The sequence below is a fragment of the Sparus aurata genome, chromosome 17 (genome assembly GCF_900880675.1).
Source record: "Sparus aurata chromosome 17, fSpaAur1.1, whole genome shotgun sequence".
Classification (NCBI taxonomy): domain Eukaryota; kingdom Metazoa; phylum Chordata; class Actinopteri; order Spariformes; family Sparidae; genus Sparus; species Sparus aurata.
In genome coordinates this window covers 14,060,630-14,085,151 of record NC_044203.1, presented here as the reverse complement: position 1 = coordinate 14,085,151, position 24,522 = coordinate 14,060,630, and the positions used below count along the sequence as shown (strand labels likewise).

Genomic DNA, 24,522 nt, shown 5'->3' with positions numbered 1-24,522 from the left:
CCATTCCATGAAACTTTCAGAGCAGAGCCAATCCTAGACGGTCCCTGACACTTCCTGCAAACTCGCTTGTTATTTCACTCACACAGGGTAATACATGCAACACCAGTCTGCCTCCTTCGCCCGAGGTGTATCTTTAACCAGCCATGAGCCATGTCAGATGTGTGTGTGCGTTTTATCTTGTTGGCACAGGTCCAAGAATTTAATGCTCCAAATGACTGGCGAGATGGGTCCGGCCCACCGTCACGTAATTTAATCAGAGTGGACTTGCCTTGAGTTTATGAGTTGAGTCTGTTTCCAAGCAGAACACGTGCTCCTCGGGAACCGTTTCCTCTGGAAAAACTCACACGCGAACCTGTTTTCAAACCAAATCCGCTCTGATTTCTTTTTCCATCTCCTTACAACACAGATTTAAACAAATTCTGTGAGAAAAGTAATGGTGGGCAGAAGTCCAAATGAAATTGCTTATTCATCCCCTGACAACATTAAGTTTGGCCCATTCTGCCCTCTCCAAACACTATAGTTTGACTAATGATTCCTGGGCATTCGTGGAAAAATGTTGTGCAACAGCTTCAGTTTTGGGCTTTCAGAGGGATGAGAGATGGGAACAAGATGGCCAAGAACCAATTATATAGAAACAACCAAGCTTTTGAGTGTTTTGAAACAGTAATTTTGGCTGTAAATAAAACCCATGACTGGATCTTTTCTCTGAAATCCAACTCACAAATGGATATCATGAGTCCTTGATCGTCAAAAAAAAAAAAAAAATGTCAGTAAACAAGACTTTTTACATGTGCTCTTGATTTGAAGAGCTGTAACTAACATCACTGTTTCTTATGACAAGGACAAGATGGAAACATACAGTGAGCCCATGCATTATTGTAAAACTCGTAAAATGAGACGGGCAATCCTGCAGAAAATCCAAATATTTATGATAAGAAAATGCTGTACATGCTCTAGTTCACTGTGACAGCTGTTGAATAAGGTCCATTGAGGTCTCAGCCATATTGTCCTCCTGGCATAAAGTCTTATTTTATATTTTTACAGTCACACTCTCTGGTGGTCAAGCCAAATCCATTAACTCAAGGTCAATTCAAAATGACTGAATACAAGGTGGATGTACAGTTTCAAGTGGCTCGACCAATCAGTGTTCAGAGAGAGAGAGGGAGCGAGAGAGAGAGAGGGAGAGAGAGAGAGAGAGAGAGAGAGAGAGAGAGAGAGAGAGAGCCTGTCTTCTTCCAATGAGAGCAGCCTGCTACGTGCGGCTCCACTTCCGTGCAGCCCCGGCCCTCCTAGCGATGATGTAATGTCATGAATATTGAAACAGGTTGCTTGGTGGTCGGGAGGCGCTCGACTCAGCATCCCTTCTGTCTCCCCATCACCACTACCCGTCAGCATCCGGCAGGAAAAAACACCCAGAAAAGGTAAGAAAATTCAATTGGCGCTACATGTTTTTCACGTGCTGATCCCTTGTGTTGGAGCACACAGGCGTGTTTGAGATGAATGTGCCAACAGTAACCTGTATGAAGGGCAAATGTCTGACTGTGATCCACATTATGTTCTGTGCTGTCAGGCCTCCGAGGTGGCTTGATTTACTGTTGCTGCTCCCAGTTGTTTATTGTAGAAACAGCTCGGAGCTGTGCTCTTTCCTCTTGTTTTAACTCATTCTTATCTTGATCAAATCAGATTGGGAGATTGTGTGTGAGGGGGCTGAGTGTGTTACAGGCAGACAGTCGATGTTTGGTGCTTTAAAACCACAGAGACAAAAGAAAAAAATGCAATAACTGTTCCAACTGTGGAAAAGGTGAACGAAGCGGTGTGTTCGCTGCTTCTGATACTTTTATGGGTCATCTTCCATCCATTTGAGTAATGAGTCATCGCTAATGTTGGATGTGAGGAGTGAGATGATGGCTGATAGGCTCTCTCAGTACTCTCGTTGGCCTGGATGGGGCTCATCAAGAAGCTGAACCATCCTTTGTCTATTTCGGGTCTATCGAGGATCAGATCAGAGTCCACTCAGAATCGTATTTATGTCAACTGAGCTGGAGCCGGTTTTAATTGGCTGACTGCTGCCCCAGGTTTTACAGCCAATGACATTGCCTTCTCTTAGCTCTCCCTCTCTCGTCAATTGCCCTTTGGGCAGCGCACATGACGCAAATGATTGTCTAATTGCCCGATGTACAGCGGATCTCACACACATCTCGATAAACTGGACTGAATGGCCGACTGCACAATCACTGGTTCTCACGTATACCTGTCTCTGGGCGCGCAGCCTAATTAGCCCCGCTCATCTTCAATGCAAGGTGTGTCCTGATGGACGTGCTTTATCTAAATAATCAGATTATTCCTATTCGCGTTACAGTGTAGTCCAAGTTTTATTAGTTGGTCGACCTGCGGATGAGAATCTTTTCTTACTGAGTGTTTTCTAGCCTCGATCACATCCTTCTTTTATAGCCTTTAGGTCTGAAAAGTCAATTGTTCTCCTGCTGCAGGGATACAGATGAAGGGGATGGATGTTGTTGAGGATGAGCTGAGACTGTGACACCATGATGAACCCATCCTCTGCCGACTCGCAGCGGCAGCCAGACAATAGCAGCCGGAAGCAGCAGCAGCAGCAGCAGCGCTCGTCTTCTCCGGCCGGGCTCAAAGACAGTGGATCTAAAGCTACACAGAAGAGCAGCAACTCGTCAAAGCCCATCACGTCAAAGCAAGGAGGAGGTGGAGGAGGGAGAAGCAGCCGAGGTCATTCTCCCGTCTGCACGGGCAGGGAGCGGCAGGCCGGAGGCGCTCCTGCCGTCAGAGGCGCGGCTGCTGTCCAGGCTGCTGGTGCTGAAAGCCCGACACTGAGCAGGCCCGCGGCGGCGGCAGACCGAGGCGGCACCCAGACACCAGAAGACTCTCCCCGCCCCGCCACCGATGCCTCCTCATCCTCCAGAGCAGATCCCAGCCGCGTCGTCTCCGACCAGCCCTGCGCATCCAAATCCCCCAAACTGAGGAGCAAAAACCCGAGAGGCGGGGAGGCCACCGCGGCGACGAGCGGCGGCAAGAAGAGCTCCAAGAGCACGGTGGGCTGCGGTCCCGGGTTCTGGAAGGAGGGATGCCTGCAATCCGAGCTGATACAGTTTCACTTGAATAAGAGCTTGGGGAAGAAAGGGACAAAGATGCAGACGAAATCTGCATCACCGCCGGCCTCAGAGCCGGAGCTGTCACCCGAACCCGACTGTCCCAAGCCGGCTCCACAGCCGGACCAGAGGCTGCACGAACAGATAGAGAAGCTGGAGGATGAAAACGACGATCTGAAGGTAAATTGGTCACATATTACGAGCCTGACCATTTATGCATTTGCTTTATCATATTCAGTTTAGCATGCGCTAAATGGTCGCACCTGTTGTATTAGCTTACAGGCTCTAGAATAACTTCTGAACGTAGCTGCGGCTTAGTTGTGAAACTAATTTCCCTGTGTGAGACCTGGTTGGATTTAATGACTATGTGACGCATTTTATTGTGCGTGTTGTAGACGGAAATCGAGGAGATGCGGGCAGAGATGGATGAGATGCGGGACACCTTCTATGAGGAGGACGCCTGCCAGCTGCAGGACATGCGCAGAGAGCTGGAGAGAGCCAATAAGAACTGTCGGATCCTTCAGTACCGCCTGAAGAAGGCCGAGAGGAAGAGGCTCCGGTTCGCAGAAAGTGGCCAGGTGGATGGAGAGCTGCTCAGAAGTCTGGAGCAAGACCTCAAGGTGAGTCTCTGCAGGCGTGGGCATCATTATATTCCATCATACTCATGATTCATAATGACTTCTCTCTTCTGGCTCGATCACTCTCCCAGGTGGCCAAGGATGTGTCTGTGCGCTTGCACCATGAGCTGGAGAGCGTGGAGGAGAAGAGGATGAAGACAGAGGATGAGAACGAGAAGCTGAGGCAGCAGCTGATAGAGGTGGAGGTCACCAAGCAGGCGCTGCAGAATGAACTGGAGAAAGCCAAAGAGGTGAGGGGATGATGGGAGTGTGTCCATGCAAACTGGAATGGCACTCAGTGGAGCGCATACCTCCACCAAGGCCCAGCAGACCCCTTTAACTCAATCAAGCCTAATCCAACATCAAACTCCACAGCCCTGAATCACTATTAACCACCCATAACTGCTCAACCATAATTCAAGCTCACCAGATCTAGGATTCCATTCCAGCTCATAAACATGATAAAAGGAATAACAAATGCTCTTTTTGAGGTAGTTATTACTGCAGGACTATAAAATCACACTTGCAACTGAGAGCACTGTGATTTGATTTAGAATATTTTACCAGAAATGTTCTTGCGGGTGACTTTAAACAATCCTGTTTTTCCATTACTGGGCCTTCAGTGTTCCATAAATCCGGATGATATCACTGCCTTCGGTAAGAAAACAGTGAGCTGATGATGATGATGTAACCACTGTTTCCCTGCAGCTCTCGCTGAAGAGAAAAGGAAGTAAGGATGGGCAGAAAGCAGAGAGGAGGGCTCCACAGACCCCGATTGAGGTGAGTCAGCAATCACATTATTAGATTAGAAAGTTATAAACTTCAATGGAGATGTCTAATAATGAGGTTGGTTTTCAATGCAATTTCCAAATCAAAACAAAATGTAATACGTAGAACTAACCCCGGAGAGTCATAATTTGTCATTAGTGAAAGCACATTAAGAAATAACAATTACAATATTTGCAGAGGCAATGAAAGCATTCCCAGAAATGTCGATTTTTAAACATGCCTCCAAACTAAATAGAAGTTACATGAAAATGTTCCTCCATGTTGACTATAGGAAAATATATTCACCTACCAGAGGACTGAAAGTAATGGGAAAATTAATTAACAAATTCCCTTCACAGGAAGAAAATGACGATTTGAAATGCCAGCTGGCCTTCATCAAGGAGGAAGCCATCTTGATGAGGAAGAAGATGGCAAGGATTGACAAGGAGAAGGACCGACTGGAGCAGGAGCTGCAGAAGTACCGCTCCTTCTACGGTGATGTGGACAGCCCTCTGCCTAAAGGCGAGGCTGGAGGGCCACCAACCACCCGCGAGTCGGAACTGAAACTACGCCTACGCCTGGTGGAGGAGGAGGCGAACATCTTGGGAAGGAAGATTGTGGAACTTGAGGTGGAGAACAGGGGGCTGAAGGCTGAGCTGGATGACATGAGGGAGGACAGGTACTTTGACTTTAATCCCTAGATTCTCGCGGATTGAAAAAGTAGAAAAGACTGGTTGAAATGTTGTTGTTGGATAATCTAATATTTTCTACACACTTAAGTAAATTTATATTGTCATGGTTGAGTTGAACATAACTGTATGGTGAACCCTACCATCAATAATCTGCATTACACATTTATCAATGCTCCTCTCCTCTCCTCTCCTCTCCTTTCTATAGCATGGCGGCAGCAGGAGTGGATGGCTCTGGTACTGGAGGTCAGCAGTGCAGAGAGCAGGGCGAGGCCCTGTCAGAGCTGAGGCAGCAGCTTCAGCTGGTAGAGGACGAGGCAGAACTCCTCCGCAGGAATTTAGCAGATGTGGAAGAGGAGAACAAAAAGGTAAAGGGACTAATTTCAGGTCTGCTGCATTGTTATTGCCAGATCAAAGGACAAAACTACGGTATTTACAGTATATGACTGAATTAAAGTCAGCAAGCAAGCTTGCAAAGCTATTTCATTCCAGGTAGGACAGGAAATGTAATTTCCTACAAAATGAGAGCATTAAGACCAACAGTTGACAAATACAGAAAGTGAGGCATATGAGTTAAACGCAATAACACAAATAATAATAAAACGTTTGAGATCGTCAGACCAGACTACTGAAAGAGGAAGCTAAAAAGTTCAGTTTTATAATGTACTACTTCATTATCGTGTAGATTTACTCAGTTTCTCTGACTGGAACTATTATCTATTTTCTCTCCACGTGAAGCCTTGTTAAGCATTGTTAAATATAAATATTTCCATCAAAATTGCAGCAGACTGTAAGTTATATATGATGTATGCTCTCTGATGTTACTAGGCAACACGGTGCTGTTTTAATTTCAAGATGTCATTTTTATAAGTGTGTCCTCTTTCTTTGTGTGTCTGGTGCTATATTTGGTATCATCAATGACTTTTGAGGCCTTTTATTAGTCTGTCTGTTACCTAAGCCTCGTACATCAGAAATTCAAACGTGTGAACTATTCATACTGGCAGCACTAAATGTAGACGGGGATAACATCCAGTTTTCATCTTTAGGTGACAGGTGAACTCAATAAACTGAAATACAAGGCTGGATCCCATGAAGCTGGATCAAGACACGGAGGAGGTTTGTTTTTTATTTGTTCAGAGTCTTTCAATTAGCAGTTGTTGAAAGGCAAGCAGTCTCTATTTCAGCTTGATAAATCTGTTTCTGGTGGAAAATGTGTTTCATAAAGCCTCCAGGAGCTGCACATTAAAGTCTCATTTGCAGAGGTGTTCCACTTTTCATTGTTGCTCTGTTTCAACCCCAGGAGGAGCTGACCCCGCTAAAGTGGATGCCCTCCAGGAGGAGCTGAAAGCAGCACGTCTGCAGATCAATGAACTGAGCGGCAAAGTCATGCAGCTCCAGTACGAGAACCGCGTTCTGCTCTCCAACATGCAGCGCTACGACCTTGCATCCCACCTGGGCATCCGCGGCAGCCCTCGGGACAGTGACGCAGAGAGTGACGGAGGTCGGGATGATGACACCCCCTCGGCCTCGGCTTCCTCCCCTCGTCTCCTCCCGCCCCATCGCAAACGCGAGGGCCCTATCGGAGGGGAGAGTGACTCAGATGAGGTGAGGAACATCCGTTGCCTCACCCCAACACGTTCCCTTTACTCACCCGTGGATAGCCGTTTTTTATCCAGAAGCCTGAAGGACCGGCAACAGATGATAGACATCCGCATCGAAGCGGAGAGGCTGGGCCGGACCATCGATAGGCTTATCGCTGACACCAGCACTATCATCGCAGAGGCCCGGGTATACGTCACCAACGGAGAGCTGTTCGCCAGACTGGACGAGGACGAGGAAGGTGGCAGGTAACAAACACATGACTACGAATCTCATTTTCTACATTCAAAAGCACTTTTCTTTGCTGAAAGGTACAGTTCACCCCCAAATCTAAATTGCTTATTTTTTTTTTTTTATACCTCTAGTGCTTTTATCCATATAGATTGTTTTGGTGCGAGTTGCCAAGTTTTTAAGATATTAGCCATATTGATATCTGCCTTGTCTAAGATATAATAGAACTAGATGGCTTGTGGTGCTCAAAACTACAAAAACATAAAATAAAAAATAACATAATAAATTCCATAAGGAGTTAAAGGGAAAAATATGTATTCTGTCTTTTGATTTTGAGGTGAACTGTCACTTTATCTACAGTAAACAGGCCCAGACATACTGTACTTCTGCTCCACAGGATTAGAGAGCATGAGCTGCTGTATCGTATCAACGCCCAGATGAAAGCCTTCAGGAAGGAGCTGCAGAGCTTCATAGACCGGCTGGACGTCCCCAAGCAGGAGGATAGAGAGGCGGAGGAGCCACTGTCTGTAAGCAGACATGAATATGATTGGCTTTAATGAATGTGATTTATATTTTCTCTAATATGCACTTTCTTTGTTGCTTGTCGCTCCCTCTGCTCCCCCCTCCTTTTTATTTAACCATCATCCATCAAGATGTTTCAGCCCATTATTTTGCTGATCCTCATTCTTGTTCTGTTTTCCTCACTCTCTTATGCCACCATTTTTAAATTGGTATTCCTTTTCACCCTGTTCTTTGTTCTGTAAAGCACACACTCATATCATTACATATGTTTTCATTATTTCCTTTTTTTCTTGACTTATTTGTTCATTTTCAATTCTGTTATGTTGAACACACCACATAAGGTCACTCAAGGTACAGGACATTATCATTTCCCATGTATGATCCAAGCCGCCCATCTACTCGGATGCTTTCAACATTAACTGGAGACCAAACAACTTGGAGCGACAGTGGAGTGTTAGGTGAGTATGTCATTAAACTCTCTGACTATGAGTAATGAGCTTTTTGCTGTCAATTCAAGTTAGAGTTTTGAAAATGTTGCAGTCTCAAAGGCCCTACACACCCATATTACACCCACACGGGCGTCTTTTCCTTAATATGCCTAATTGCAAGCTTCTTGACTGTGTGGGCTTGATTTACATCTATCTCCCTTTCCTGTTTATACTATTTTCACTCTTATTAGCACATACAGATTGGGAACATTATGTGATTCCCTGCATAGCTCAGTTCGACCTGAGCAGAGGTCAAATCAGCCACATAACTGAGAACACTGTGTAGGTGTGCAGGGCCTTGAATCTGATTTTAAAATGCTGTGTAGACATTTAACTGTTACCACTGTGTGTGTGTGTGTGTGTGTGTGTAAAAGATCTATAATGTTACTAAAACACACTCTCCAAAATGTAAAGAGCTTAAGAGTCGGTGCACCACATTTGTTCAGCTTACCTCATGAAGGTTTTGACAGGTCTGTCTGTTTGAGATGTTTTTACATTACCGCAGCAATGACCAGATAAATATTGAAGTTAGTGTTATGACTGCTGCGACAAAACTCACAGAGTCTACACACACTCGCACAGTCGGACACCATCTGGCACCATGTTGCTTCTGAGGCAACTATACTGTCTGAGTCATGGTAAAATGTCAGCATAATCTGTGACAAATTACCCAAACGTCCAAGAGGAACATGATAGGAGTGTTTGGATTTTACCCACATGGGGATATTAGTTGTGCCTTTTAGAGCTGTGTATAAATGCCCATGGGTGGGTCTGGAGAGATCAAGCCAAAAAATGTGCCTATGTTGGAACTGTTTAACCGACGGACCTGACCACCAGGACGGGGGCGGAACCGGTCCACTTCTTTCATCCCACCGGTGGGATGTTTGACGTCACATATTAGGGCCAGCTGTGGAGAGAGAGGGGGGGAGAGAGAGAAAGAGAGAGAGAGAGAGAGAGAGAAAGGAGGATTTTATTCCTGTTAATGAAAGCATCATTTCAGCTGTAGGCTGTCGCTCTCCAGTTGTTTTTAACTAAGCCACTGCATTCCAGTCTTGACTTTATTTCAGCTACTTCGTTGGCTGAAATGTAGGCTCTAGTTGGCTGTTTTTTTTTGTGTGTGTGTGTGTCTTTTTCCCCCTGGACATTGACTGCAGCAGTCAGGAGCATATTAGAGAAAGAGGTAAGGGTATGTTCGTCTGAATACCACGTGCGTCATATGTGGGCGCTCGAGCGTTGTGTTGAAAGCTAACTAGCTTAACTCGCGCGTTACTATCAGTTAGCCTACTAGTTATTAGCGTAGTTCACCGCGAGGAAAAACAGCGCTGCGACTTACTTCTCCGGCCTGACGCCACACTACTGTAGCTGTCTCTACTCGTTGTCTTGATATCAAGATGAGCAGATTCCTACCCCTCGTTGCTTTCCTCGTGATAGTCATCCCCCTCTGTTATGCTGAGATAGCTGAGAATAATGGCAGAAGGGTGGGAGTCGTGCCATGGATAAGAAAAGAAGAAAGGTAAGTGAACTTGTTTCTTTTTAGCATCAAGTCGAGTCACTTTGGCGTCTTTAGCAAGAATAGTTGACGGTTATTGAAACCATTGGTGGTAATAAGCGGGTTTCCGCCTCTCCAATGAGTGACGGTTAGCATACCGGGTTTTACCGCCGCGTGGCGCGTAAATTGATTCGTTGCCATGGATACAGCGCAAGGTGGCATCCTCCCGCGACGTAATTAGAGCGAGCCGGTGTTGATTAATGGACTCTCCTCCAGACGCCGCGCAGCTATCCGGCTTCAGGAAAACACACTCATGGCTACAGGCGTTAAAAATACTCCGCTGCTCTTACATCAGTGCGCGCCGTGATATTTTTGGGAACTTCTCCCATTCGCGTCGCGGTGGTTACTGGGTGTCTGTCGCTGCCAGCTCTGGATTGTCGCCTACAACGACTCTGCGCGGGGGGAGAGAGGAGACACGGCTGCGCGTCCTGAGGTTTCCTCACAAACATGTAGAAGGAAAACAGCGCACGGCTGCAGCAGCGAGGAGGTGTTTTTTCTGAATGATAAAATCACCCTGGACTCTGGCACAACAATGACGGCTTGACCTCGTCTCCGTGAGGATATGGAAGGGACCAAAGCGTCCGCCGGTCCCGTCGCCACAGCGGAGGCTGCTGCGTGGCCGACGGGGGATTTGGTCGGGTTTGGATAATTGGGGCATTCAGTGTGCAACCAGTTTGAGCCAGGAGATGAGAAAGAGTGCTGAACTGCATCAAAAATGATTTGAACTCTATTATTCTATCGTCTCAAGTTGTTTTTTATTTTTATCTTTATTTTAATGCGTTGGAGGAATGTGGAGTGCGTTCATGAACGGCTCGGGGCTGCACGGTGGGGGCGGCGCTGGCGGGGGCAATGTCCCGTCTCAGGGATGGGAGTTTGTGCCGTGCTCCAGGATGGATAGGACTGATAGAGGCAGGGGAAAAAGCCGCAGCCCGCTGAGGAGGATCTCCTCTCCGCCCACTGTCTTCAGCCAGCTCTACGAGCCCCATTTCGCTGCTTCACCGGTCGGAGGAGAAGTCGGGTCAGGGACGCAGCTGGAGGTCCTCAGGGGACAAATGTGGCCGGGTCCTGAAGCCCAGCAGCAGCAAACACAACACACGAGGCTTAAAAAGAAGTTTGAGGAATTGAAAAAGCGACATGTACAGGACAAGGAAGGGTGGATGCGGGAGAAGGAGACATTGTTGAGAGAAGTGGCAGACATACAAGTAACTGGAAAAAACAACATGCATACATTGTTTTTCTGTATCAGCATTGTATAGGAAGTTGTAGTCTGTCTGTGTTTTGTGGTACCAATTCTAATATTCCCATAATATTCCTGTGGGCTTCAAATTCAAAACTTTATAACTTTATAAACTATATATCATCAGTACGCAGCAGTGTATCACAAAGTATTGATTTATTTCCTTCTTGGTTCTTCTCTAATTGCCTCAGTTGCATCTTGTGGAATAGCGATACCGTACAATTATGCCATATCATGGTGTCATATTTGGTTGACAAGCCTGCTGCCACCTTTGTTTCCATGGCAGGGAGGGGAGAACAGGAGGATTCTGCTGGACCTGAAGACAGTTTTGGAGGAAGTGCAGTTGGAGGTGAAGAGAGAGGAGGAGAAGAGGAGCGAGCTCCAGCTGCAGTACACCAGAGACAGATGTGCCTGGGAGCTGGAGAAGGCTGAGCTCAAATGCAGGATTGCACAGGTAACTCAGGGAAGATGACGATTGTGTTTGATCATGTGTGGTCGGGATCTGGGCTTTGTTCAAAAGCATCTGCATACAAATAATAAGTTGAAGTTTGTTAGTATGATTTTTGTCTGTGTTTGTAAATCGATGTACTGTCTGAACTACTATAAATAGCCGTGTATGACCGGCATACATGCTTGTGTATGCAGGTGCATGCTGTGAGTGCAGTTATGCGAATACAAAGCAGCGCTGTTCTTGGTGAGATGCAATACGTGAAGAATACATCATTGTAGTTAATATATACATAGTTTTTTGTGTGTGTTTATGTTTGTGTATTTCTCATGTTCTGTGTATGTGTGTCCATGTCTGGCCTTCGGTTTGGTGTAAATTGGGCTCGCCACGTTCGCCACCCACATGGAAGGGTGATAAGTCACCCTGGCATCTGTCCAACTCAAGCCTCAGCTTAGACAAAAGATTTGCACTGAGGAGGCAAACGTAGTTATAGCCACTCAGCCAGACACAGCCAACTTTGCTTTTAAAAGGGAGCTCTAAGTAGATGAAATATTGATCTATTGTTCCCATGTAGAGCTTCTGTTTAGAGTTTTTTTTCCCTCTAGAAATGGGCAGAAAATAGAGAGCTAAGTTTGCATACCAGTGCCACGCTGTGTCAGGCATTGCTCGGATCACTTGAAGGACCATGCATAGTTATTCTTCAAAGCAACGTGGCTTTTAGGGATTTAGCTTTTTTTTTCTTTCTAGTTAGATCAGAAGATGGATTTATTTGGTTGCTTTAAAGTAAAAGAATAAACCTGATTAGACTTGCTCATGAAATTGTTTGATTCTGTTAGAGTTTGATTTTTCGACTTGAGTGTTTGCGTGCCTCAGTGGTCATTGTGTCACTAGTGATATTTTGACAATAATCTGGTGTCTTCATCTGCCCATTGGGCCCATAAGATTCCTATCACGGTCTTACAAGACAAATCAAATAGTTCCCTTTCAAGTGATGAAGCTCAGACATTCCATGATGTGGTGCTGGATATTAGCAAGGTGGTGTGATGATACTGCAGAGCAGTTGGACAAGACCGCTGATGACTCGATGACACAGGAATGCAACATAGTAACATATCTTTACCAGATCACACATCAGACACATGCGGATGGTTCAGCTATCATATTGTCAATCCCTCTGTGTGAGTAGATGGCACAGTGTCGCTGTTTAGCTCTTCTTTGTCCTGCTGGCTCTGTGCCTTCTCACACTGTGGTTGACAGAGAGCCTTATAAAAACAGAGACATTTACTGTTCTGTTTTGTGTTTTTGTAAAGCCCAGTGTGAAAGTGGGAGAAAGAGGCTTAATCTACTACTGGGTTTATAACATAATGACACACACATACACACAGTGATGTTTATATCGCAATGCCGCTACGTGAGACGTCTGTGTCAAAGGCAGCTGAGTTAATCAACACTTCTTAATGTTTTGTTTTTTGTTTTCATATTTGCAAAGTGCTTAATTAAGTAAGTTTATGTGTGCGTACAATCATTTTAAATGGAATATGCACGCACACACACACACACACACACACACACACACACACACACACACACACACACACACACACACACAGTATGCAGACATTTCTTTGACTGCACAAACAGACCCAGGGAAATGTGACTTGGAGTTGAGCCACGCTGGGCGGGATTAGCTCCATTGTTAAAGTTGTTTTGTCTTGTTGCCACATCCTGCCACAGTTTATAGTTGGGTACATGTTTACTAAGTGCTAATGTAGGGCTGCTCATCAGCTTAAAAAAAACATCAAGTTAGGTTTTCGGAAATCATTCACAGCTCAGAAATCAAATGTTTAATCTGTGGTCTTTAACTACATCATTGACTAAATTTGTAACAGGTCTATAACCATTGGTCTGTTCTTTGTTAAGACACAAGCATTAGATATAATTTGGCTCTTGATTGAAGATTGTTGCTAACACATTTTTATAATCCATGTTATACTATTTGATTCTATATTCAGACAGAACACAAACGATAGAAGCCTGATAGACTGATTATCATTTGATTTCATATATTTATAGATAAATTGCTGAACAATCACATGCGGGAGGCTGTACAGAGAACTTGGACTAGGCTAAAACAGTGACAAAAATGCATGCTGGGGTAACTTCATTTTACCTGGAAGTGGTTTGAATAATCTCTGCATGGTTAAGACACTCCTGTCATTTTCCACATGTGCAGAGGAGATCCCATTTTTAGCTTCGACAGACAGTGAAAACAAAGTATGACGAAGGTAGAAGGTAGTTGTCAGGGCAGTAAGAACAAATTGATTTGAAAGTAATTTTTCGAGTTTGCTTTAGATGCAATCAACTGAATGAGGCGTACAGTCAAAGAGGGCTCAGCGGAACTATTGCTTGCATTTTTTCTATGATAAGCTTGTTAGTATTCCACTGCTGGCTTTCGTTTGTTAGTTGTTAGACTTTGTAGAGAGACTTACAAAGCAGTAGAATAGGAGAGGGAGGCAGCCAGAAAACTTTAGAGGATTATCCAAGCAGCCAAGTGTGTAATACAAACCTGAAGACAGTGAGTTCAGTGAGTCTTTATTTAAAGCCTTAAATGAACTGGCACTGGCCCGTTGTCATAGTGAAGATTTCCTTATCTGCACCTGACCAGGAGAATCTGCTTAACTCCACAGTCTAGACTGCTATATAAGTGCTTCATGAATGCAGTTTCATGCATACAATTTCCACATCATTTTAACATATTTTTAGCTGTGTTTAGAAGAAAGTTTACATTCCTTTGTTGGTCATTTAATCAGTGAAAAAAAACTTAAGCTCTGTAGCTGCAAACATACAACATATATTTTTTATACCAGGGATTTCGATCATGAGGGAGTTACATAAGCATCAACACAGTTATAGTTTATCAACAGTTGCATGCTTGTTCTATTCTTGAGATTAATTACACACCCTTCTCCACAGTAGTTTATGACTGTGAATGTAACTACTGTATGTTGTTTCCACATCCTTTTTGGGCACTTCCACCACCAAATACCAAGCAAGCATCCAGGGTCCCAGGCAGAGGTCTTAGGCCGGATATTTTCCAGGCATATTTCTCCGCATGCCACTGATTTATGAAAGCTGCTGGCAGCTAGGAGACATCTCACTCTGCCTTAGCAGCCAAGCCCCCCCCTCCCTTTACCTCGTCTCCCCACCTCCCCAAGGAATGTGACATTGTACAAGGCTCTGTGTCCGCTATTTATAGTGGGTCACCGTGGTGACACAGTTACCTTCATATACCCTGGGCCATGGAGTTGCAGACAGGGTGTCCAAGGGTAGCAGGGGATAGCTCCTTGAGATAGATTTCTAAGGGGTGTGTGTGTGTGTGTGTGTGTGTGTGTGTTGTGCATGAATGCCTTTTTCTTGGTATGGTTCTGATGATGCTGACCTGTGTCCCTGTTCACATGTGTCCCTCCAGAGTCTCAGAAGACACTTAAACTTAATCAATTAAATAACGTCTTCAACTCTTTTATTTAGACTCTGACGCTCTTGTTTTTACACTTTCACTATTTGTTTACATGTGGATGTTTAAATAGATTGTGGACAGCACCCATCATCATGCGTCTGTAATTGTGGAGAACTTTGAGAAGAGCCACAGGCAGACAGAAAGGGTTGACTTGTTTTTCTCCACCATAATTTCATGACCCCAGGCCACAGGCAGAAATAGCACCATGACCGAGGCTTGTAAGAAGGCTTTGGTCGCTGTCTGTGACTGAACACTGAAATAACACACTCCGGCATGCTCGTATGCATTCTCTCTCTCTTTCTAACGCACACATACATAAAACACACACACACACACACACACACACACACACACAGAGGCACAAGCATATATGCACAGGCGTTGTCTTGGGCTGTTTCCAGTTCTAAAGCCAACACTTTTCCCCTTTTTATGAGCAACCAAAAATGCACAAACCACAGAGGGTACAGATCAATGTAGTGAAACACACCCTTAAATAGAGGAAAGCCTCTAAATCAGAGAATTCCCTTGTATTGCAGTATCTCTTTGTTATAGGACATTTCAGATTAGTTTTTCCAAAGCCATTATCTTATCTAGACAACATGCTTTGGCATAAATCTTTGGTCCTGAGGACAGTTTCCAGGGGAAATGCCCAGGGTTTTTCACTTGAAGAGGGCAACAAATAGGGAGACTCAGTAATATTCCCATTGGAACAAAAATGTCCAATTGAACCTGGTGAAACTGGCATTTTGTCATGTGATTTTACTTGTTTGTGTAGAGAGATCCTCTCTGTGTAAATCTGTGTTTCTAAGAACCGGTACAACCAATTGTCATTTGACTGAGGCCACATGCATCCTCGGCAGACACATTTCGCTCTCAGTCTGCCATATCCTGCACTGTATCCTGTTTTAGTGGCATGTCATAGAAAAGAGATTTGAACTTTGAACCCCTGAACCCCATGTGTGAGTTCTTACAGGAAATTTTCATCTTTCAATCTTCTGTCTTTTCTCCCTCTTCCCTCCTCTGAACCCACTCACACTCGTCCCTGTGGTGCATCAATTCCCCCACTTCCTCCACCTTCTCTTCCTGCCACTCCTTCATTCTCTTAATTCCACTTTTTACAATTTCTCACTGCTGCCTCGCTCATCTTGTCATACTTTTTCTCCAACCGCAATTTATCCTTTATTACCACTGACTGTTTTCTCCACTGACTCTCCCACCCTTTCCCTTCCCATCTCCCTGTTCTCTTTTCTCTCCTCCTCTGTGCCCTCTGCACTCCCTGTCTGTTTCTTTCTCTTCAGTTGGAGGCTAAAGAGGCTGCTGGTTTGATCAGTGGGGGAGTCCAGTCAGCAGCGGCAGGTCCCGTCTCCGTGTTGTCACGGAGCGTTCGAGAACAGCACGACGAGACCTCGCTAAGACGGGAAAGGGAAGAGCAACGGAGGCTCCTGGCGGACACACATTCAGCAGCCATGGACCTTCGCTGTCGCCTGGAGCACAATGAAAGGGACTGGTCAAGGGAGAAAGCCGAGCTGCTGGAGAGGTTCGATGTGGAGAGAAGGGAGTGGGAGAGCCAGCTGAAGGATATGCAGAAGAAAATAGAAGAGGTAAGGCACTTTGAGTGCGTGTCTGAATGAAAATATTCGGCATTTTGTCAAGGTTTAATGATTTGGATTTAAGACAAGTGAATGACTATATAAAGGAAAACCCTCAAAATACCGTATGAAATACCATTTCCAAACCTTTCCCTTAATGCGTGATATATGTCTTCCTATGCACTGAGCAGCCTGCAGTTGTAAAACCTCCCTCCTACACATCCTGTTCATCAACACTGTCAAAACAATATCCCTGATCAGTGCAGCTGCAGAGTACGAAGAAAGGAAGGAGTGGAAGGAGGAGGGTTAGGGTTCTGATATTTCCCTCATCTCTGGATACTCAGAAAGAGGCAATAATTGAGACAGCCTATGGCCTGGAGTGACAAACAGAGAAGCTTGCATGCAACAGAAAGACATTTATTAGAGAGACTTATAGATAAAATCTACTCCTACTTAAGTGGCCGTAACCTGACAGTCAAAGGGAAAAAGAGAAAAACTTATTTGTATACAGTCAAAATATATTCTTCTGAGTTAACAAAAAATGCATTAATTTGTATCCCATAGTATCATCTTTGTGTCACATTTTAATGCATTATTGAAATACATAAATTAACAAAACGTCAGGAATGTCTTGCTAGGTTCATGTTTGGAAATGTTCCAGATTATAAATAATAGGTCTATTTAAATGCTTGAGGAATATGAGAAACAACTTGTTGCTACATGACTTGCTTGCTGCAGTACTTGGTGTTGCACAGTAGCCGAGCATACACTCATTATATTACTTGTCCACCATGGCCACAGTTGTTTAGCTTTTTTTAATCAACACTTGATAGGCCGATGGACGTTACAATTACAAACACTCTAGCAGGAGTCGCATTTCACTTGTAACATAATGTGTGAAAATAAAAATCAACTTGTGTTTTGCCAGTTAAATGCTTTTAAAGTGAAGCTGTATCAGGAGGAAGTATTTGGTTTGTATTTGCAGTAAAGTAAATCAGCACTCTGAAGATAGTGAGAGTCTTCTCTGGCAAAAAGCCTGGTGTACTGGGTTACACTGGTGCTGTTACAAGCTTATTGGTTGGTTGGAAAATTTCCACACCAAAGCAATCCTACTAGTCAATTAATCAATTCACCAAAAAGTAATTGGCAATAATTCTAATATTGCTGGCTAGTAACAGTTTCTAAAATGTGGTGATTTGATGGTAAAGTGATGATAAATGATCTTGACTTATGTGACAGTTAATCACTTTTGAATCATTTATTGGACAAAATAAGCAATTTTAAAGACTTCACCTTGAGCTCTGGGAACTTGGTAAGATATATTTTTCAATCAATCAATTCAAGGACCAAGTATTAAGCAGATTTATTTATAATGAGAATACATGTTAGCTTCAGCCCTAATGTGGAAGTTTAACTTTTTCAGTTGACATTGAAAGGCAGAGTTAAGAAAGTACAATAGGGTAAGACAGGTCAGAGAGGGAAGTTAATCAGCGCAAATGTATACATGTAGGAGAGAGAGAGACAATGGTAAAGAACAATATATTTTACAAAGGTGGTAACAAAAGCTGAAGTCAAAATCTGAAATGCCAGAGGAGCAGATTAGTGTTTTTAATAAGGGAAGCAAAAGTAGTTGGACAGAGTGCGAATGCACTGGAACAATTTGCTATGAAAAGAACATGTGGCTCTCATTTGCCCCTCTGAGACCAGAAAATGAGAGAGGAAAACAGCAGAGGAATAAAGCTGGCTAGAAGGCAGTAGTCCCATCTAGACATTGCGTGATGGGAAGGGTGCCCAGTCAACATGAAAAGTTACTATTCTGGGATTTCATGGAAGGAGACCAGAGGTTATCCAATTTTATTTGAGAAAATTCTTTGAATGTTTTTTTTAAATCTTCAGTAGTCTAAATAGTTTCATAGGCTTCATTTCTATGCTGTCTTAACACTGCCCCATATTAGATTGTGATTATGACGCATGAAGAGGAGGGTTAGGGTTAGGAGCAGTAGATTCAAATAAAGTACATATTATGCCATTAACATTTATTATCATACAGATGACTTAATTGTCAAGATTCAAGAATGAATGTATTTATGATGATACAACCGGGCTTGAGGAACAAGTCTAATGTAATCAAATAGATAATTTGATAATACCATTAAATATATGGAACTCTATTTAAAAAAAAAGAAAGAAAAGGATTCATATTTTGTGTGTGTTCGTGTGAATTCAATAAAATTGTTGATTTACATGTATAATGTAATATTACTGTTGTTCAATATTTTTAAAAATGTTGAAATTCATCTTAAAAGAATACATTTTAAATCACCAGAGTACAGTGATTGCTTCAGTTAACAATAGACTTTTGGACTACTCACCTCTTTGTTCTTCCTTCTTCTAGCTGTACTGTGAAGTGAGGGCCAAGCGAGAAGGGACTGGACTGGATAGTGGGAGGCAGGACAACGATGATATTGTAAAGAGGCTCAGCATACGCTCAACCAGCACTGGCTCCAGTCTGCTCAGTGACAACTCCCGCTCGGAGCCGCTCAGCAGCAACAGTCTGTCAGAACCAATCAGACATTCACCATTACCTGGTTTTGGTCACAACAGAAACATCAGTGGCAGTGGATGTGTTGGCACAGATAGTTACCACTCCACCTGCTTCCAAGCAGACAGCTTCTGTGAATATAATAGTGCTGGTGGTCAGTTCACTCAGAATGACCTTTCACAACTTGAGCTGGTGGATGAATTGAGACGCACTTGGCAGCAAGACTTCATCACTGATTGCAAGGAAACTGTGGATACAACACAACTGGATGCCATTTTTCATGGAGCTCCAGAATTTGGGGTGCCTCAGAAAAATGTCCCTCAAGATAATGAAGAAAAAGTCCATGTTATTCCTCGAGAAAGTCCTTTTTGTTCAGAGCAGAGTTACAGCAGCGATAAGAAGAACACCACTGCTCTTAATGCTGTGAGTGTTTTTTTCAACTATTTTTGTATTTGCTAAAAACACTATTTATACACAGAGAAGACACATTAGTGTGGTTGTCATTCTGTCTTGTCTTTGCTTTTCGCAAACTTGTTCCTGTACTGTCTCCTGTATACTTTGTCATTCCTCGGTTTCTTTGATGACATAATCTTCTTTACCTAATTTGGTTTTATCTTAAAAAGTAATGTTTATAATGTACTTCAGTAATACACAGCGTCCAGAATGTCTCACTGTATCTCTGTCTCCTCTACTCTGTCTCTCAGGCTCTGAAGGAGATAGCCCGTGTAAGCGAGGAACTTTGTAGCTACCAGGATGAGATCAGAAAGAAGAGCGGGGATAAGAGGTAAATCCTCTTTGCTATGTTAACTTCCTGGCGCCAACATGGAATTATGATATAATCAGTTTGAATGTTGTGTCTTGATGCACTTCTGTACATAATGTCAGTGCCATGTTTGTCTGTGCTGTAAGTGAATGATAAATGATATAGGACTGACTATAATTAAAGTGACAGTAAATGCATTTTACTGTTTGACGCTCCTCAGGAACCGATCTGAATCCCTATGCCCACCAGAGGGGAGCAATATGCTGTTTGGCCATGTTAAAACCCGACTAGAGGTGGATGAAGCCCCCTGCGACCTTGGCCAGATTTATAATGACCTTCGGGCCTTGGAGAGGGAGAACTGGACCAGCTTGTCACCTGATAACACCTGGCAGACTGATGGAGGACCAAGCAAATCCCCAAGAGCAAACGCTGCTGATCCGGACAGAGCAACACCGACAAGTCCTGGAGTGCTCTCTGAGATTGATACAGCAGCTCCACCCATCCCTCCACGCAGCTCCTCTTGGAACTTGAGTACCCCCAACCAGCCAGACATAGAACTCCACATCCCAGAATCCCCCATGGCGACAGTGAGGAAGTGCCACAGCCCCTGTGTTCTTGTGGACAGAAAGTGCAGCAGCCCATCTATTGTCAGGAAGTTTGGGGCCATGCTACAAGAAAATGAAGGAAAAGTTTTAATAGATGGTGTGGTTTCATCTTGCGCTGTGCCTGCTAACCCTAAATGTAATGTCGGCTGCTGCCACAACCGCTGGTCCTGTGATGCAAGCAAGTTTACTAACAGTAAGTTGTCTTCACATGGGACTGTGCAGAAAAGCTTCTCTGAAGTCAACATTTTGACTGCTGGAAAAGACTTGTGCTCAGATTACAGACCTGGTTTTGGGGGCCTGAAGGAGCTACAAATACCTCCAATTGTCAAAGAATTACCTGTAGATTTGCTATTGTCCTCTCTTGAAATATCACCTGCCAGCCTCAAGCTCCAGGGCTCCAAAAGAAACATAATGCTTGAACAAAAAACAGCTGAGTTCAACAGAACTTTGTTCCAGGCTGAGATGGGTCGTGGCCTAGAGGACGGTTTTCCAGTAACAGATGCCGGCTCTGTTGGTGTCCAGCCAGTCTTTTCAACAGCTAGTGCGTTAGATGACGTCATTATTCCCAGGGAGACAGCATGTCAGATGCATTGTGCTGATGTCACCACCAGCGTCACAGGTGTGTATCCTGAAGTCACATTATCTCTCTCCACTTTGGATCCTGCAATTCACGAGGTCCAATCAAGACAAACAAAATGTGGTCCTGAAGTTCAAGAGGTCAGAATGAACCTTTCATCTGAACAACCACAGATTGGACTCAGGGAGGCAACCACAGTAACCTCTCAGAGTCCTGCACATCACTCTGAGATCAAGCACAAAGCTCGAACAGCAAGCAGTCCTTCCAGGAAAACACAACACAGAGCCGCCACAGAGGCTCTCTTTTCTGAGCCGGTCTTGCCTGTAAATACCGTGCCAGGTCACAATGTGGACAGTTCCAGCTCCAAGAATGAAAATTCCAATGAAGCAAAGCCTCAGCCTGCCAGAGTCGGTGTCTCACTCCAGCAGCCGTCTGCTGAGAACAAACAAAGACAGATGACACAGCCGAGGCATGTGTCTGTTCCCCAGTCTGACTCCTCCAGACCTGGGCCTCGAATAATGACCGACCATCCCTGGAAGCCCCTCACTCTGGCTGCCTACCCACGGCCCGAGGGATCCAGGTCCAACTATGGGGCAGTTGAGAGGATTCTGAAGAATTACGAGAGTGCAGCCCGGGCTCAGCAGAACCAGAGCCCTCAGGATGAGTTGTCTTCAAGTCCTAACTTCGGTGTCAGGCAGGAGGAGACTGTCACTGAACTGGACATGCTGGACATGGACCCTCTGCCCTTACCTTCCACACTGAGACACACACAGGCTTCACACACCTCAACGACGCACACTACACATGCACAGCTCAGCAGCCACTTTGCAATGAGTGTGAAAGAGATACATCGAACAGTGCAGGTGGGTAGAGTCTAGTATCTACAGTCTGTATTCCCACTTCAGCAGGTGTGCTTTTCGCTGTACAGATGTGAAGTGAGACACATTCTGTTGGAATAAAGTGTGTAATTTTGCATAAAGAATGCATTTTATTTGGTTAAAATACAATGAGTCACACTATTTTCAAGGCCAATCACACACGGGGACCTGGATGAGCTTGCACATTTCGTTCCGCTTCATTCCATTCTGAAACACTAAGCGCTAGTTGCCCTTGACTGAGGACAGCTCTGGTGGGAATGTTGTTTATTTCTGGTATGTGCTAAGAGACAGAAGCAGGCCAGAGCCTCCATTATAATCTGGGCATCTGGGCCATTCCATTGCTTCAAGGCTCCTAACAAAAGGAATTGGTGGAGCGGCATATAAAGTTTAAACTTGGCAGGAGGTCTGTCACCCTCATCAACTCGTCTTTCATCTCTCAGTCCCTCCACGGGGCCTCGTAGTGGAAGTGTTTTTCTGGTCTTTGTATTGTAATTACAAAAGTATCTGCAAGAAGCCAGATGACTTGATGCCCTGGGCAGACCACGGAAATAAGAAAGCTGAAGTGATTATGCTGCTTTAAAGTCATGCAAATGTTAACAAAATTGCGGGAGCAATTATCAAGCCAATTTTATTTGACCTCTTGAAAAGAATGTAATTAAAGGCACCACTTTAGTTTAATCTCAGTTGAAGCAGCACTGTCCAAACTAAAATGTGTACGTGTTAGCAGAGCTGCAGCACATGTGAAGATTTTCTCTTGACCAAACGGAATAGGAACTACCTGTGTGATCTTTCCACATGAGCGTGCTGAATCTATTAGTGTTCCTGTTTGAAATATGCCTGTTGTTTCCCCTAGGGTCAAGAAGACTACAGATGGAACACGTGACAAAATGTAAAGTATCTGAGTGTGTGAGCTTGATTGTTGACAGAGCGGTGTGATAATCCTAAATGGTAATTCATTTGTTTCTCCACAGGATAAGAAAGAGTCTTCTGTCTCCTCTTCCTCCATCCAGAAGAACTTCTCAAGGCCCGCCCGTCCAGCCAACCGACGCCTCCCCTCTCGATGGGCCAGCCGCTCCCCCACATCCTCCTCCTCCACCTCCTCCTCCCCCTCTACCACCCCTGTTGTGCCTCCTTCCTTCCACCTTAAGAAACACACATCTTCCTTCGCCTACTCACATGCCTTTCACATAGAGACTGTCATCATTTGACCTCCATCTCCTAAAGAAACCTTCCTTTTCATTACTGTTGTACATACATACCAAATCCAGACAGTCTCCACTCCTACAGACTCAGAAGTGCTTTAGCTGTGAGTTCATCTACTCACCTTTTTAGAATGTATGCGGCATCCAGTGGAGCCTAACTGACCAAGGAAGGCAAGAAAAAGGATCTGAAGCAGCTTCACTTATTCAGCAGTGTGCTCTGATTAACCTGCCAGACATCATTCATCACCTCAGAGGACAGTGGAAACATCACTTTCCAAGGAATGATCACATCCAATGAGTCATTCATTCATGCCAACCATCTGAATGGATGTCCTATGCTCAGGTCTGGATCCTAGCCTTGACTAGTGTAGCCTTGCATATCTACCAACAGCAGACCCTTCACTACTCCCTTTCCTCTATTTACTCTATGTACACCTTTAACAGTTACAGTAGCTCATACTCAAATGATCTAAAAACTTCCAGCCAAATGAAATCCAGATGTATTTAATCTGTACTGTATTTTGTATTTTGTGTGCAACATGTTTTGTGTGCATTTTGCACAAACTGTGATGTTGCATTCACAGTATGCAGCATCATGTGGGATTGTGAGGTAAAGGCAGAGTGGCAGACATTTCCCCCATGTCACGCTCTCAGTGTGTGTTTGCAGAATAAAGTGGTCTTCTGCCTTCTTGAATATTACCTACAGTACATGCCTGGACTGTACCTTGCCTGTGACTAAAACATTTTGCTTTATGACTGGCTTTACTTTTTTCATAATTACAGTAACACAAAAATGTGAATGTGAGTTCCTTTGTTTTTATAACTTTGTACCAAAGGCTGGTTTCTTTATATGCATCTTCCTGATTTAAAAACAATGTTTGTAATGGCATTTAGTTTTGCTGTCCACCCATTGCTGATGTTCTCCAATCAAAATGTCTGTTAAACATTATTCATGAGAACCTGCTTTTGTGCATAACATAAATAATGATACTTATCAAAAAAATTAAAAGCCTTTTTTCTACCTTTACTAATATTGAATGGTCACATATCAGGACATTACTCAGCTTTTTTGGGGTCAAAGTTGTGAATCATATCATGAAAGTGATGCCTTTGCTGTTCTTTTTGTGTAATAAACATAAGGACTAAACAAACTCTGTTCTCTTTAAAATTGCTACATTTGCATCACCCTTTCTTTGTACTGTATGTGGGTTCGTCATACGGTGCAGCTTTGACTGAGATGTTTGTTAAATTCTTCTAAAAACCCTAATGTGGAGCGTGACTATGAAAGTGAATTCATACTCAAACAAGGGACAGCATACAGTATCACCAGCCTAACGGCCGAGCGTTGCTATGCCATTAGCAAGTTAACTTGATTAGCTGTGCATCTATTTTTTTGACAGGGAGCTCGGAGCACCAGGGGAATGGAGGAATGTTGGACTGGGACAGGCTGTTGCTAGCTGGTTGGCATGCTAACTTTAGTAGATTCCACTGAAACGCAATCGGTCGACAACATAACATCAGAACTGTTATTTTGTCACATTCTGTCAATAATTGTTGTTAATTTGGTTTTTCGTTGTTTTTC

At 44.0% G+C, this 24,522-nt stretch overlaps 1 protein-coding gene and 1 long non-coding RNA gene across 7 annotated transcripts; one reads left to right on the top strand and one right to left on the bottom strand.

Annotated features, from left to right (window-relative positions):
* Positions 1-1,248: 1,248 nt before the first annotated feature.
* LOC115566767 (protein SOGA3-like) lies at positions 1,249-24,091 on the top strand. 5 transcript variants are annotated; one of them, XM_030392750.1, is made up of 12 exons: positions 1,249-1,421; positions 2,490-3,299; positions 3,515-3,739; positions 3,829-3,987; positions 4,445-4,516; positions 4,864-5,183; positions 5,402-5,561; positions 6,240-6,309; positions 6,494-7,040; positions 7,421-7,550; positions 7,677-8,003; positions 11,106-11,242. In XM_030392750.1, the coding sequence occupies exons 2-11, from the start codon at positions 2,544-2,546 to the stop codon at positions 7,785-7,787; spliced, it is 2,550 nt and encodes an 849-aa protein (XP_030248610.1). In that variant the 5' UTR covers positions 1,249-1,421; positions 2,490-2,543; the 3' UTR covers positions 7,788-8,003; positions 11,106-11,242. The 5 variants fall into 5 exon arrangements, with proteins under 5 accessions (XP_030248610.1, XP_030248608.1, XP_030248609.1 ...); XM_030392747.1 differs by lacking the exons at positions 1,249-1,421; positions 2,490-3,299; positions 3,515-3,739; ... (6 more) ...; positions 7,421-7,550; positions 7,677-8,003 and adding exons at positions 9,857-10,784; positions 16,083-16,385; positions 18,769-19,338; ... (2 more) ...; positions 22,592-22,627; positions 22,710-22,852 and having other exon boundaries at positions 11,106-11,273; XM_030392748.1 differs by lacking the exons at positions 1,249-1,421; positions 2,490-3,299; positions 3,515-3,739; ... (5 more) ...; positions 6,494-7,040; positions 7,421-7,550 and adding exons at positions 16,083-16,385; positions 18,769-19,338; positions 19,620-19,699; positions 19,899-21,723; positions 22,710-24,091 and having other exon boundaries at positions 7,785-8,003; positions 11,106-11,273.
* Positions 6,876-9,835, bottom strand: LOC115566769 (uncharacterized). 2 transcript variants are annotated; one of them, XR_003981077.1, is made up of 4 exons: positions 9,367-9,835; positions 8,860-8,940; positions 7,403-7,548; positions 6,876-7,014 (listed from the first exon to the last, which is right to left on the bottom strand). It is a non-coding gene; the product is annotated as an uncharacterized LOC115566769 (long non-coding RNA). The 2 variants fall into 2 exon arrangements; XR_003981078.1 differs by having other exon boundaries at positions 9,441-9,835.
* Positions 24,092-24,522: the final 431 nt, after the last annotated feature.

Bases quoted from the DNA above. Each gene is read 5' to 3' on its own strand.
- LOC115566767 (XM_030392746.1), top strand. From the start codon at position 10,371: ATGTGGAGTGCGTTCATGAACGGCTCGGGGCTGCACGGTGGGGGCGGC. The intron at 11,274-16,082 runs GTAACTCAGGGA...CTTTCTCTTCAG, and splicing joins TCAAATGCAGGATTGCACAG to TTGGAGGCTAAAGAGGCTGC. The intron at 19,339-19,619 runs GTGAGTGTTTTT...TCTGTCTCTCAG, and splicing joins ACACCACTGCTCTTAATGCT to GCTCTGAAGGAGATAGCCCG.